Here is a 13,563-nt window from a genome sequence, read left to right on the forward strand (position 1 = left end):
GTACATACTGTAAATTTCCTGATTCCAGTGAAAACACAGGGGGTAAAAAAATTAAATAACCACCAAATTCCACTAACATACAGAGGTTTCATGGTGTTCTGATATAAGTCTTGCCGAAATAAACACATAATGACAAAAGACAAAAATGTTTTTGTAATGATCACATAAACATTTTAGGATTTATTAGATAAAAATCATAATTTGTTAAATATATTCAAGAATTCATTGAATTAATTCAACAGAAAAATCCATTTTCCGTTCTCTTGAGAATTTTTAGAATATTCACAGAGATAGCAACCCAGTATTTCTTCAAATGCTGCACTTTAGATTGATTAAAATGTTTATATATTATTAAAAGATATCGTAATATCAAAGTTATTAAGGGCATTTTTCCAATGATACAAATGAAAGCAAAACACTGAGCTAGAGTTACAAAGCTACACTCATAGATATGGGAGTAATATATTTTGTTCCATCAACGTGTCTACTTTACATTATTCAGCACAAAGCTTTGTGAAATAAGAATCATGGGAATATAAGAATATAAAAGAAAAAGGTACAAATAACAGCTTCCTAAACTGAGAAATGTACATAAATAAATCATGTATATGTGGGCAGTTTGCTTAGCTGGCAAGAAACAAAATATGGAAATCTGCTTGTTAAACAATAACTACAGAGTGTGCTTTTATGATGTTTTCTCACCACAGTAATTCATATTAGAGATAGAAGCAGTTGCACGTTAAATAAAATCATTGAGCATTGTTCCCTTTGCATTGCAAAGAGCTGACTTATGTTGTTTTTAGATGCCTCCCATTAGAAAGTAAATATTCCTTCAATGCTATGCATTTCACAAAATTTAATAAAGATGAACTGTAAATAAAGTCACAGGCAGATTTCAGACATTTTTATTAGGAGGTTGTTGAAAGAAAAGGAAAATTAAATACAATACCAGTAAACGTGGTTCTCACATTGAAACCAGGCTCAAATAACTAGGCTACCATAGAAAAATTTCCAATTCTTGCATTATGATGTAAAAACAGATTTTTGTACAGGTTTTGTACAACAAAATTCGTAATAACCTTTTTATCATTTTTAGAAAACTTTAAATATATAGATAAAAATAGACAATTTTCATAGGTCCTACATGAAGATGAGTACGTTCTGTTCCAGGGGCTTGCATAGAGCGCAAATGTGGTTATAATATAGGACAACTAGACATTAATATTTGTAGGTTTACAAAAGCATGAAAACCATAAAATGGGCACAATTTTACTTGTTTATGCCAAAACACAAATTTCTAACCAATCTGTTTAACTAAAAAAGGAAAAAAATTAAGTTACAGACTTACATTAACATTTCATGAGCTGTAATATTTACAAACATGTTAGTAAGAGTCTTTCTCAACATAAAACTGATAGCTTTTTCTTTAATCCTTGCTAAAATTTCCTTTCATATCAAACCAAACACTAACGCATTCTCAAAGGTCTTGAAAGATGTATTTTTAAACTATTTAACCCTACTTAACAGGTGACTCTATGCCAGGAGCAGAGCAATGGCTGGTTCTACCACACATGTAAGTCGTAGGCTTTTTAAAAAATCTTTCCAAAGATGCATAATTCAAAATCTTGCCACAAGTCAATCCAATTTTAAACGTTGTAATCCTTTAAAGACTGCATATAGGAGAAAACAACAAACACACAATGTAGGAGGAGCAGAATCTCTTGTACTCAACAAAAGATGGTTATGGAAAAGCTATGCTTAGAAAACCAAATTTCTACAAAGCATTTACTAACAATATCTTAAATAAAAAATATTGCCCCCTTTTAAAGCAAGCTAAAATAGGAGCTGTACATATAACCTTTCAATTGTATTAAAATGGGTTTAGCCGGTTAATAGCGAGTTACATAAAAGAATTATGTTTCAGCAGTATGAGGAAGACCTAAAAATATAGAAGCTTAGTGCCAGAGTATCACTAATGTTAACTTTTTAAAGCCAAATAATTATTACCCAATCAAAACTAACTTAAACATTTTAAACTAATTTCTTAGACACTTAAGATTTTGCTGTGTTATGGTAATAAATAATGCTTTAATTATAAAATTTTAAGATGACAGAAAATAATGAATTGTACAGTGGCTGTAGTGATATATCAGTCTTTAAAGGTGTAATTCCACGTATATAAAAGCAAAGGGAAGGTAACTTCACCATGTAATAAGCACTGTTTGCAGCTTTACTTCCAGTTATCTGCACAAAAGTGAAAACACATACTGTAACTTTCATAAAGACAGTGAAAATAACACATAGCCACCCTTCCCTCTGATCAGGGTGGGAAGCACAACACATTTTAACTTTATCACTCAGGGCTACATGGTATTGGACTGATACATCAAGGATTTGTTAGGTTTTGTTGTTTAGCAACATTAACATAATATGACATTAACATATAAAAATATTTCTGGTGTTTTGATTTACTGTTCAGCCACAATCCATTCTCAATAGTGCAGTTTGGGGCACTAACTAGGGTTCAATATACAAATAAAAGTGGCTGAGACAGAGTTCTGATGTCACCAGATACTTAAGTCTCATTCATTAATACTGTGACTTCAGACAAATATTTACATGCCTGCATGCGTTAAAACCAGAAAGACATCTTTCTGACCAACAGGGTGACAAAACATATTTTCTAAAATTTTCATTTTCCTAAATTCTAGTATACTACTGCATACATAATACCTTCCTTGTGTTTTATGTTTATATACTGTACATGTGACCAACAGTTTGAATAAGAAGCAACATTATTATTTTAAATTCTATATACCACTACCAGTTTGGAATGAAAATGTTACATTTATATATATATTTATATATTTTATTTTTAAGAAAAAGAGACCTTCAGCGAAACCTTTTGGCTTATATTCAATGCTTCTTTTCAGATATGCAACGTGTTATTTCATTGGGTTGATGTCAATATCCACTTGTTGGTCTTTTGGAAAGTATGTGAAAAAAATTTTCTGGAGAAAAACTCGCAATTAAGAGTTTAAAACTGAATGTAACAGAATACTACTCTTTATTTTTTTTTTTTTTCACAATCCTCTATGCCCCCTTAGAAGTTCATTTCCATGCATTCTTGCTGGTTTCAGTGGGACATGGTTCTGTAAGTCTGGATAATTAACGTTACAAGAGTCTCTTGATGTGCTCAGATACAGAATTTTCAGAAGAGGAAATTGGTTCATTCCATTAAAAAAAAAAGCCAGGTCCATTTTCAGACCTGCCTTTAACTTTGTATACAAGTGTCCAGCAGAAAGTTGCAGTTATGAACTGTAAGAAGTTTTGATACTTGTATATTTATAAACATTCTCAGGTCTCTTGGTGAAAATCAATGGAGGAACTTTTTTTTTTTTTTGTAGAATACTTCAGTGTTAAAGAAATTTAATACACAAAGTTGAGGAAGTTCCCTTGAAAGGACTTTTATCTTTTCTCCAAATTTTTCAATGGTGAATGTCTGACTGCAAATTCTCTACTATGACATGGGCTTTCTTCAACAGGAAAGATTCAGTACATGACAGTAGTTTTCAAATACAGTCTTCCATCTAAAAATAAATAATAAAAAAAGTTAATGACATAGCATTTTGGAGGAAAATGTGTATATAAAAATACAGAGCTTGCTACAAAGATTGCAGTTTATATTTTCACTTACTAAGAATATTCTCAAAGTTAATTTCATAATTAAATTGGGGTTATACGATAGAGAAGAATACAGCATTTTTAGTTCTCATAAATAAATATTTGCTATTTTGATATCGGTTCCCAAGCACTAGGAAAGTAGATAAGAGTAGGTGTGTGTGTGTTTTACTGATATGCAAAGCCAGTTTATTTCTGTTGAATGACAATTACTTCCTCCACACTTGCAGAATCAAATTTTCACTGAATGCACTCAGGTGTATCTCCATCAAGAAAAAAATGAGCCCTGTCTTAACTTTAGCAGTGTTGTTTAATATGCCATGTAATATAACTATTGTGCACATTTGTTGTTATTTATGTGAAAGCCGCCAGCTACTTCACCACTATCAGTGAACTATACAGCTTTTCCTCTTGACATGAGATTAACTCAAAAATTAGATATTGCGATTAAAATATATGCCTTAACTTTTGTCAATGAAAAGAACACTGCTATCCACTTCCAAAATGAAATAAGATTTTTAACACAATGAATACACACATTGAAAGAAGCACAAGAAATGGGAAATTAAAAATCCAGTATAAAACATAAACATCCCTCAAATATAACATTGTCTAAACATTCTGGTTTGTGGAATGGTACAAAGATTGGATCAATTTGCATAAATATGACTGATTTTCAAATTTTCATGGCTTTTATAGGAGATACATTGATTAGAAAAGGGAAGTTTTACAAACATTAAAAAAGCATATTATGTGAATGACTGCAAAATGTTTAATAGTCTTAAAAATGTGATTACAAAGGATAATCAAAATACATGGTCAATGTTTAAATTAAAAATATTTATTATAGTAAAAACTACATTGCTATCAGTCCCCCTCCAAGTACTCCTATTAGCTTACAACAACCTTACTCTATTTTTCTTGTCACTTTCTGAAACTATTCTAAAAGTCTTTCACAAGCGCCTGTACAACATATGATGGAAAATACAGTGAGTTCTGTTGCCAAGTGTCTCCCTCCTGCCAAAATAAATAAATAAATAAATAAATAAATAAATAAATAAAAGCCTACCCAAAAGCCACTGAAATGTGTTTTCATAAACCTTCCTGTATGCAGCACCATATGACTTCATGGTCTTCCCTCAAATCAAAATAGCACTGAAAAGTAAATATTTTCAAGTGATTCTGGACACTGAGGTATCTGAAATAGCACAACTGATAACACCTAAGAGGACTTGCAGGATTCTTGCAGAAAATGACGAGAACATTGGGATTAAGTGTGTTTGAAGTGCAGAGAGGGATACTTTTGAGGAAAACTAATTGCAATGTATTTTATTGTAACAATTGTAAAAATGTTACCATTGATCATATTTTATGATCATATTTCATGTAAGAAAATATAAATAACCTACAGCAGGTTCAAATATAGGAAAGAAAATCAAATTATTTCAAGTCTCATCTTCAATATTAAACCAACTATTTAAGCACTTTTATATACTCTATAGTAGACACAGTAATTAGGAGTTTATGGCCATTTATGGTAAATCATGTTTTACTGCACAGAAACTGATGTGCTCAAATTCTATATTCCTATTTCATTCATTTTGTATGCTAAATCCTATTCATAGATGTGGAACATTGCCTTCAGGATGGTATAGACATGTTCTCGCAAAATAATGTATGTTTTGGATATAATATATAATCTAGGATTTACTAATAAATCTAAACAATAAATCCAACCAAACTCTAATTAGAAAAATGATCTCCAGAGATGTACAAACTATGCTGAATCTCCCTAGATATACGATCCAAAAATATTTTATCTACTTTGATTTCCAAATATAGTCTATCATTGACACTATCACTATAGCTTACCAGTAGCATTGCGATATTAAAAATAGTTTTTCCCTACAATGCTTTCATCCACTTGAATGGTTTTACACTGACTTGATATGTTTGAAGCTATAGTATATGAAGTTATGTTCAGATATTTCAAGGGAAAAGACACTATGGTAACTACTATTAAACCGGGTTATTTGGTGGTGAAGCACTAGGTTGCTGAAACTGTCATGCTTTGACCTGTACTGTTATGATGTTAAGTCCTCTTTTATCTCAATCTCTTCCTTATTCATTAAAAAAATTATTTAGTTTTTTTATGATTTTTTCAATGAAAGGGAAAAATCAAAAAAATTAGCAGGATATATTATAGTAACTTTTTTGATTTCCTGTTAGCTTAATTTGAAGTTCTGTAATACTCCCACTATCTTGTTTTGACTGATTAGACTCTGTTCCGCTCTGTATGATAGTATCAATTTTGAGGTTATAGGCAACTACTTTGAAGGCAATAAGATTCACTATGATGCCCCTTCTGGCTTGACTATTATCTTCTTTGGAAGTCCTGTAGTGTTTATTAAGGTTTAGGTTCTATTGGTCTTGTTCTCTACTGTTTTGTTCAACCTTCTAATACCTAATGTGATAGACAATTCTTTTTAAGGAAGCAAGAGGCATTATGGTAACCATTTTCAATAACCTTGTACTCTGATTTTACATCATGTGCTATGTCTATTCTTGGTTTTGACTGACAGCTTTGTTTTGCCATATTTGACTTTATTCTCTTCCAAAAAAAAAGTAATAAGAACTAAGGAATAATAAACCCAAAATGTGTAAATTTTGTTGTAAAAAAGAGAGGAAAAAAAAAGTGCTCTAAAGTATACAACTACAAGTGTGTTTAGGGGTGTTAAATAGATGCCCTTATTAATGTTTTTGGTTGGATCATTGAACACAACTGTTTGCAGTGTTACTGTTTGAATGTCCACTCTGTATGCTTTGATACTGTGATTTGAGCAACTGTCTCTAGGATGATAATTGTAATCTATTAACTGGTGATTTCTTACTGTATTTTTTTTTTGTAGTTCTGTATTAATTGTACCCTTACACTGCTTTGTTTTGTTTTGTTTTCTCTCTTTTCCTTTTAAATAAAATTTTTTTAAAAAATAGTTTTTTTAAATCAATAATTAACAATGATACTGCAGCAAAATAAATTGGATGAAGTTTTGAAGTATGATATGACAGTTTCATATTAATGTATTATGAAATATTTATTGTTTTTGTTTGAAATACTGTCTGATTTTTTTCTTTGTTTGATCTTAACTAATTGTAAGACAAAAACTATTTCTGTTTGCTTGCATTACACAAAGGTACAGTATGTAATTGTATAGTTTGATTTTAGCAGGGGCTTCAAATAGTCACTTTGCAAATAATCCTAACATACTTGAAAACAAAAGAATAAACCAAATATTAGTCTTTCCAAGCCATTCTATTATCTGGCTAAAAACAGGACTTTAAATAATTTGATTCTAATGACTTCTACCATATGAAATAATAAAAATAATTTTAAAGAAGAAATTAGTAATATGGATTGTAGAAATAACTTAAGTAAAGTGATGATACTTTATTGAATCTAAATCTTGGTTTCTTAGTTTATTCATTCCCACTTACCTTTTTTTTAATTGTTTTATTATGTCGTATATGCAATTGCATGTTCCATTCCTCTTTTTTAAAACAAACTGTACAATGTTAAAACAAACTGTACCTATGGTTAGGTAGGTATGAGGAAAATAGACTTTTTAGTCTTCCTAAAATTCAAGTTCCCTGAAGTGAGATCTTTCACATAATGTGAAAAGTAATAATTGGCTCAAACTAACATTTAAGTGCTTAGTTTGAGTCTTTTAAATCTCTGCATACTAAAGAAAAAAGTACTGAAAATAATCTTTTGGTAATTTTTTCTGTCTAAAGAACATGTGTACAGCAAAGAATATATATGTATGCATAACATAAATATATTAGTTATATATTATTAACACTTAATTGAACGTAGATTAAGTATTAATTAATTATTGAAAATATACATTTTTGCATTACTGCATCATAGCTTGATAGTAATTTTTCTCTACAGTCTTCATTTCTTACCAGATTCTTGGCTTTTGGACCTTAGCCTTCCTTTCCATTCTATATACCCCAAGTTCCAGCCTGTACTGAAGTAATTAGACTGTCTAGAAAGTATCTAGCTAGATATTTAGATATATTTAATATTTAGTCTCTCTGGATATTAGGGATCTAGAAAATATGCTCTCATTCCCTCTCAGCTTACTCTTTCCAGCTCAGCCTTTCTACACGAAGTGATCCTGTTTATTGTCTAATACATGCACTGTACGAATTCACACTGATAGAGTATTTTTCTTGGTTTCTAGTTATCTAAACTGAGCCTAAAACATGGGAAGACCTGTGAAAGCAGCCTATAAATATCTTTTGCTGCTAGTATTAGAACAAAAAAAAATGGTTCAGCATGTTACTGTCTGTAAAAGTTTTCATGAGGATTCAACTGTTAAATTTTTGAACAAAAATATGAATGTGCCAATATTACTTATAAAGTTCACCTAAACTTTTAAATTAAACTCCATTGATTTTTAAAACATATTTCTAACAATTATTTTTAAACATCTTTACTGCAAAGCTTTATAAAATACATTTACTATATGAAAACCATATACATTAGAGTTATGGGCTCAATACCTGACATACTATAATTTTACTATAAATCAATTTGTCTTCTATTAAATTTTTGATTAATGTTCCTAACAGATGAACAAATGAATCAAATATTAAAGATGTCAACTATGAAGTGAATTCACACCTGCTAAAACGATATTTCCATAATTAAATGCTAACTATTGGACTATCTCAGAATGCACGAAAGGCAGAAACAGACCATGCACAGAAAGACTCTGTATGAGTAACTTTTTTTCTCCTTTCATTTAAATAACCTAGTTTTAAAAACAATTCTATCTTATAATCTCATTTACTGGAAAAAATACTTAAAAAGTCTTGTAGGAATAAGGAAAATCTTACAGGATAATTAAAAGTGTAGGAATAAGCATTTAAACTAATTTTATATTATTCCAAAGAATGTATATTTGCTTTGTAGCTAAATAACCACATATGGACACACCTAGTGAGCTAATAACAGGCGTATGAATTATAGGTGTATAATTCTAACTGAAGTTTCTGATAAAAAAAATTAACTAACTGAATGAAAATTTAATGGGAAGAGTCCCACAGAGTATATGCAATCTTGGCTTACAATTCAAACTGTGCTATGTTTTTTATGCTATGTATACCAGAAATGGCAATATTCTCTCCTTTCTTATTACAAGAGCGAAAAGACCATAGGTCCACAGAAAAAGCCTTGGTATTTCCATGAAAGCCTTGAGAAAACGAGCTGCAGAAGAGATTACTGGAAACCTCAGAGTGTTTCCATAGCTGAGGTCTCATTCTTGAGAGGTGTGCAGTTTGCAATTAGAAACATAGAGGGCTTATTTATAATCTTTTTTGAAGAGCTGTCCTTTGGGCATCCTAGGTCACCACACAATCTTATTGCTACTCTCCTTACCATTTCCATGCTGTCTATATGTGGTTCTGAAATTATTTCACGATTTGTTCTTGTTGTTGAGAAATTTTTATCAAGCAACTAATGCTTGACATCCAAATCAATAAGAGCTTTAAGATAAGAAAACCAGCAAAACGGAAATTAATGATTATTATCAGCGCATTTAGTATCTTCTTAGCATCTAGTGTATTCAAGATATTTTTAGATTTTTAAGGCCTAAATTTCCCAACAAACCAATAGATATTCTTAGGGTCTTTTATAAATAAGGCTATTGATGGATACTTTTCCAGAGTTACCAAATGGAAATGCAGTGATTTGAGATTGCCTGAATGCAATTTTAGATCCATTCAATTATAGCACTTTTCGTCTACTGAGCAACTACAACAAACACAATATACTCAATTTATTTGAAAAAAACACACCTTTTTAAAATCCATTCCTTAGTTTATGCGCATTTGGATTATTTCCAAGATTTAGCTATCGCAAACTGCTGCTATAAACATGCACATACATTTATCACTGTGGTATGATGTTTTTAATTCTTTGGGGGAGATACCAAGAAGGAGAATAGCTGGGACAAATGGGACCTCTAGTCCTAGTTTTTGAAGAATCTCCACACTAATTTCCACAGTGGTTGCACCAGTTTACACTCCCACTAACAGTAGAGAAAGATTTTTTTTTTCTCCACAGCCCCTTCAGCATTTGTTATTGACTGATTTATTGATGATAGCCATTCTTTCTGGAGATGGAGTCTCAAGGTTGTTTTAATTTTAATCTCTCAAATGATGAGTGATAACATTTTTGAATATTTATGTGTTTTTTATACAATGCACAATACTACTTAGCCATAAAGAAGGACAAACTTGAGATATTTCTAGGTAAATAAATATACCTTGAGACCACATTCTTAAAAGAAATAAATATGGCATTGTCTCCCTGGTATGAGAAACTGAAAGAGTAATAAAGACCAAAATGTAAAATAGATATTGTGAAATGGGACAAAATTATTCAAAAGGAAGGAGGAAGAAGAAAAGGGAAAAGGTGAAAGATAAGAAAGGAAAAGAAAGAAATGATAAAATGGAAACAAAACTGTACGTTAGGAGAGGGAAGGTTGAAGGGAAGGAGGGGATTTGGGAAGAAAGAGGGAAAGTTGTATCATATATATAACCATATCTATATTCCCTATGTGAACACGATCATTATGTATAACTAAATAAACTTAATTTAAACAACACATAATGTGTCTGCCATGTACTCAGCAGTGGATATGCTCATTGCTGTACCTTTGAATTTGTGCAGATTCAAATGAGCAACTTCAAATCAGAACTGGAATTCTTAGAGTAAAAAAATATACTTTCCTGTGACACAGTGATATTTGCTTTTGTATAGGAGGATGATATGGTAGCAAAGCCATCACACTAAACTTAGTGCATAGGAGTATGTAATTAAAAAGACTTTTCTAATTAAAAGCATTTGGGAGTAGAGGTTAAGTGAAACTATTTAAATTACAAATTCCTAATAGTTTAAAAGATCATTGTGATTTGATGTTTCAGCTACAGTTCAATGAATAAGAAAGTATCTAGATCACTAAAGAGTTTATGATAGGCATGAATTCTTATAGGCTGTTTATTATTATTATACAGATTTTGATCTACAGATGAAATGGCAAACTTTAAAATTCTTTGTAAAACTGGATCTAGGATTTTAATATTAAAACTGAAACCATCAAATCATTCCCAGCGAGCATAAATATACTACATGTTATTCATTGCTAAGGAGAACAAAATGAGACCTCCATCAAAAATTTTCAAGTTTGGTTTGTTTTCTGACAACATAGTAAGTTTAATAATTTGGTTTAATTTGCTTTCACAGGTTTTGTTCTATATGATTATTACTAATGTTGAATACATACAAATACCGTGTTTATCTTTGTTCCATACATAAAAAATAGAATATTACATAATTTTTCCATTTTATAACTCTCTTTACATATTGATCATAGTATATAAGAATATTTAATATAAGAAGACAACATAAATCAGAACAATTTCAATTTGCTTAGTTGAGTGGCACTAAAATCTAATTAATCAATGATTTTATGAAAATTGTCATATTATTAGCAATGATAGTGAAAAATATCACAAAATATACAAATAAAGTGATGTACAATTTATATTTGAATGGAAGTACTTCACAAAAATCTTCAAGGATTTTTCATATATCTTTCGCAAAAAGGGCTTAATAAACTACATTTCCTGTCAGAAAGCAGCTTTATTAAAAATCACATCTATTTGTTCAGCACTTATATCCAGACATCTGCAGTCTAATAAAGATTGCTATTTTTCACAAAACAATTCCATGTGCATAGGTCTCTCTTCTCTAGAGCTGAGGAAAATATTACCATGGAGAGGATAAATAAATTAGATCATATATCTACAAAGTTTAACATTTACTTAAGGTATATAAGGTAATTATAAAGGATTGTAGTCCTGAACCTCTCTCAACATAACATCTTAGATATTTGAAGTAAAGGAAATCAAAACAAGTGTTGAAAATAAATGTTAATGATTCATGTGATATTTGATAAGACAACGAAAGGAAGTCAAAATAAAAGCAAACAAACAGGAACAGATGGGAAGGATCTTTGTCAAGTCATAACCTCTCTTCTAAAACCCCCAAAGGAAGAAGCTAATTAAAGAAAATATTGTTTCTTGCTTTTTTATAATTTTCTATTTAGAGTAAGAACATTCTGCTACTGCTAAGCAAAGAAACAGAGACATAAAGTCTGCACTGAACATGAGAAATATTTTAAGAGAGATTGATATTCAGCAAAATCCCATTTATAAGAGAATACAGAATAAACATCACTTCTAATGAAATGCAGACAGATAACAGTGTTATGATTTCCAGACATTTGAATGCTAATATTTTCAAGGTTATATACAAATACAGTTCAAAGAATAAAAACTGAGAAAGTTGCAATAGACTTTTTTTTTTTTTTAATTCAAGGATACACCTGAAAAACTTAAACCCTGCAGAGCTGAGTCAGAGCCACATAGGATTAGGCTCTAGGTACCTTTCACACGCTTTCTTCAAAAGCCTTGGTGCTATTCTATAGAATGACATACATTGTGTGTGGTAAAGCTCACAGACTAGAACATTATGTCTACAAGTTCTAAATAATACTAGTACAAGAAGTAGGTAATAGATTATCTAATGGACCAATATGACACGGTTCATCTGAAATCAGAATGGGTAAGGTAATGCTTTATCATAAGGCTTATAAGTGCATTTTACCCCACTGGGGATTGCGCTCAAGGCCTTGTGCTATTTGTGTACCCAATTGGGAGCAAGCAACTCCATGTTTAATGTAAAAAGGACTTTCTGCACAATTTACCACTAAGCTCCTGAAGTTCTTGACTGTGCCTAAAAATGAAGTTAAGAAAAGTTAACATCAAGCACTGGTTTTATATGAAGTTCTTTTTAAGAAGAAAGTGTGTGGCAGAATATGGGCTAGGTTAAAATATGTTCTGAGGACTGGAAGACTGTCCAGTACTACACTCTACAGGTTAAGGGTGCTTACTACTTCTTAAAACAAAGACAATGAAAGTGAAATCATCATTTTTATAAGGAAACTTGCAGATGAATCCAGGTGAGCATAATTTTGCAAGGAGACATTAGAATTTTGAAAATTTGAAGCTGGTGGAACTTAAACTTTTGAAATTACAGACCTAGGAAGGATCTTCTCCAAGCAAACTGAAATGATCACAGCTTTTCTTTCTAAATGGGAAATTAAACAGAAGGACGGGCAATGAAAGTGGAACTGAAGAACGGGTAAAAAAGGCACCTGGGGATCTACAGATGGAGACAGTTAATCGTAACCCATTTATTTAGTCAACTGCAGTTCTAGGCAAAAATATTCTTTCAGTGTGGCCAGATTAGTTTACAATATCCCTGTTCCTCCTACAAGTACTACTTTTTGTTAGGATTTTTTTTTAGAAGAATACTTTTTATATGAATTGTGCATTGAACAATGTTGATGTTTCGGTGTGCAAAGAGGAATTCACTTCCGAAGGGAAGATGATTCTGCTTTATTGGGTATTTAAGTATTTTATTCAGTACAAAATAATCTTCTCTGATTGGTGTGAAAATTTGGACCTTACAGTTTTATGAACTCATAAATATTCAATGATCTTAAAACCATGATTACACCCAAGCATTAAAAAAGAAAGTTTCACCCTCAGCAGTCTGCTATATCTATACAACAGAGAACAGGCTAGTCTGTGTTTAGTGTGAAGAAAGCCCGATGATAAAGTATAGTAGTCACGAAATACCTGCCTAAATTTATATAGACAGGGTTTGCATCTCACATACTTAGAACACATATGCTGCTGCAAACACTTGTCACAGAATCTCAACTGTTATTTCTCCCAAGTTGC

General features: G+C 31.1%; 1 protein-coding gene across 3 annotated transcripts in view; it reads right to left on the reverse strand.

Moving 5' to 3' along the window:
* Positions 1 to 889: 889 nt before the first annotated feature.
* Dach1 (dachshund family transcription factor 1) overlaps positions 890 to 13,563 on the reverse strand; it is a 390,486-nt gene continuing 377,812 nt past the window's right edge. For all 3 annotated transcript variants that reach the window (XM_063246828.1, XM_013141496.3, XM_003477566.4), the window contains one exon: positions 890 to 3,590. In XM_063246828.1, the coding sequence (XP_063102898.1) occupies positions 3,553 to 3,590 (38 nt within the window). In that variant the 3' untranslated portion in view covers positions 890 to 3,552. The remainder of the gene's footprint in view (positions 3,591 to 13,563) is intronic.

This window comes from Cavia porcellus, unplaced genomic scaffold (genome assembly GCF_034190915.1).
Source record: "Cavia porcellus strain 051 isolate PalLab524CR breed Dunkin Hartley unplaced genomic scaffold, mCavPor4.1 scaffold_4, whole genome shotgun sequence".
Classification (NCBI taxonomy): Eukaryota; Metazoa; Chordata; class Mammalia; order Rodentia; family Caviidae; genus Cavia; species Cavia porcellus.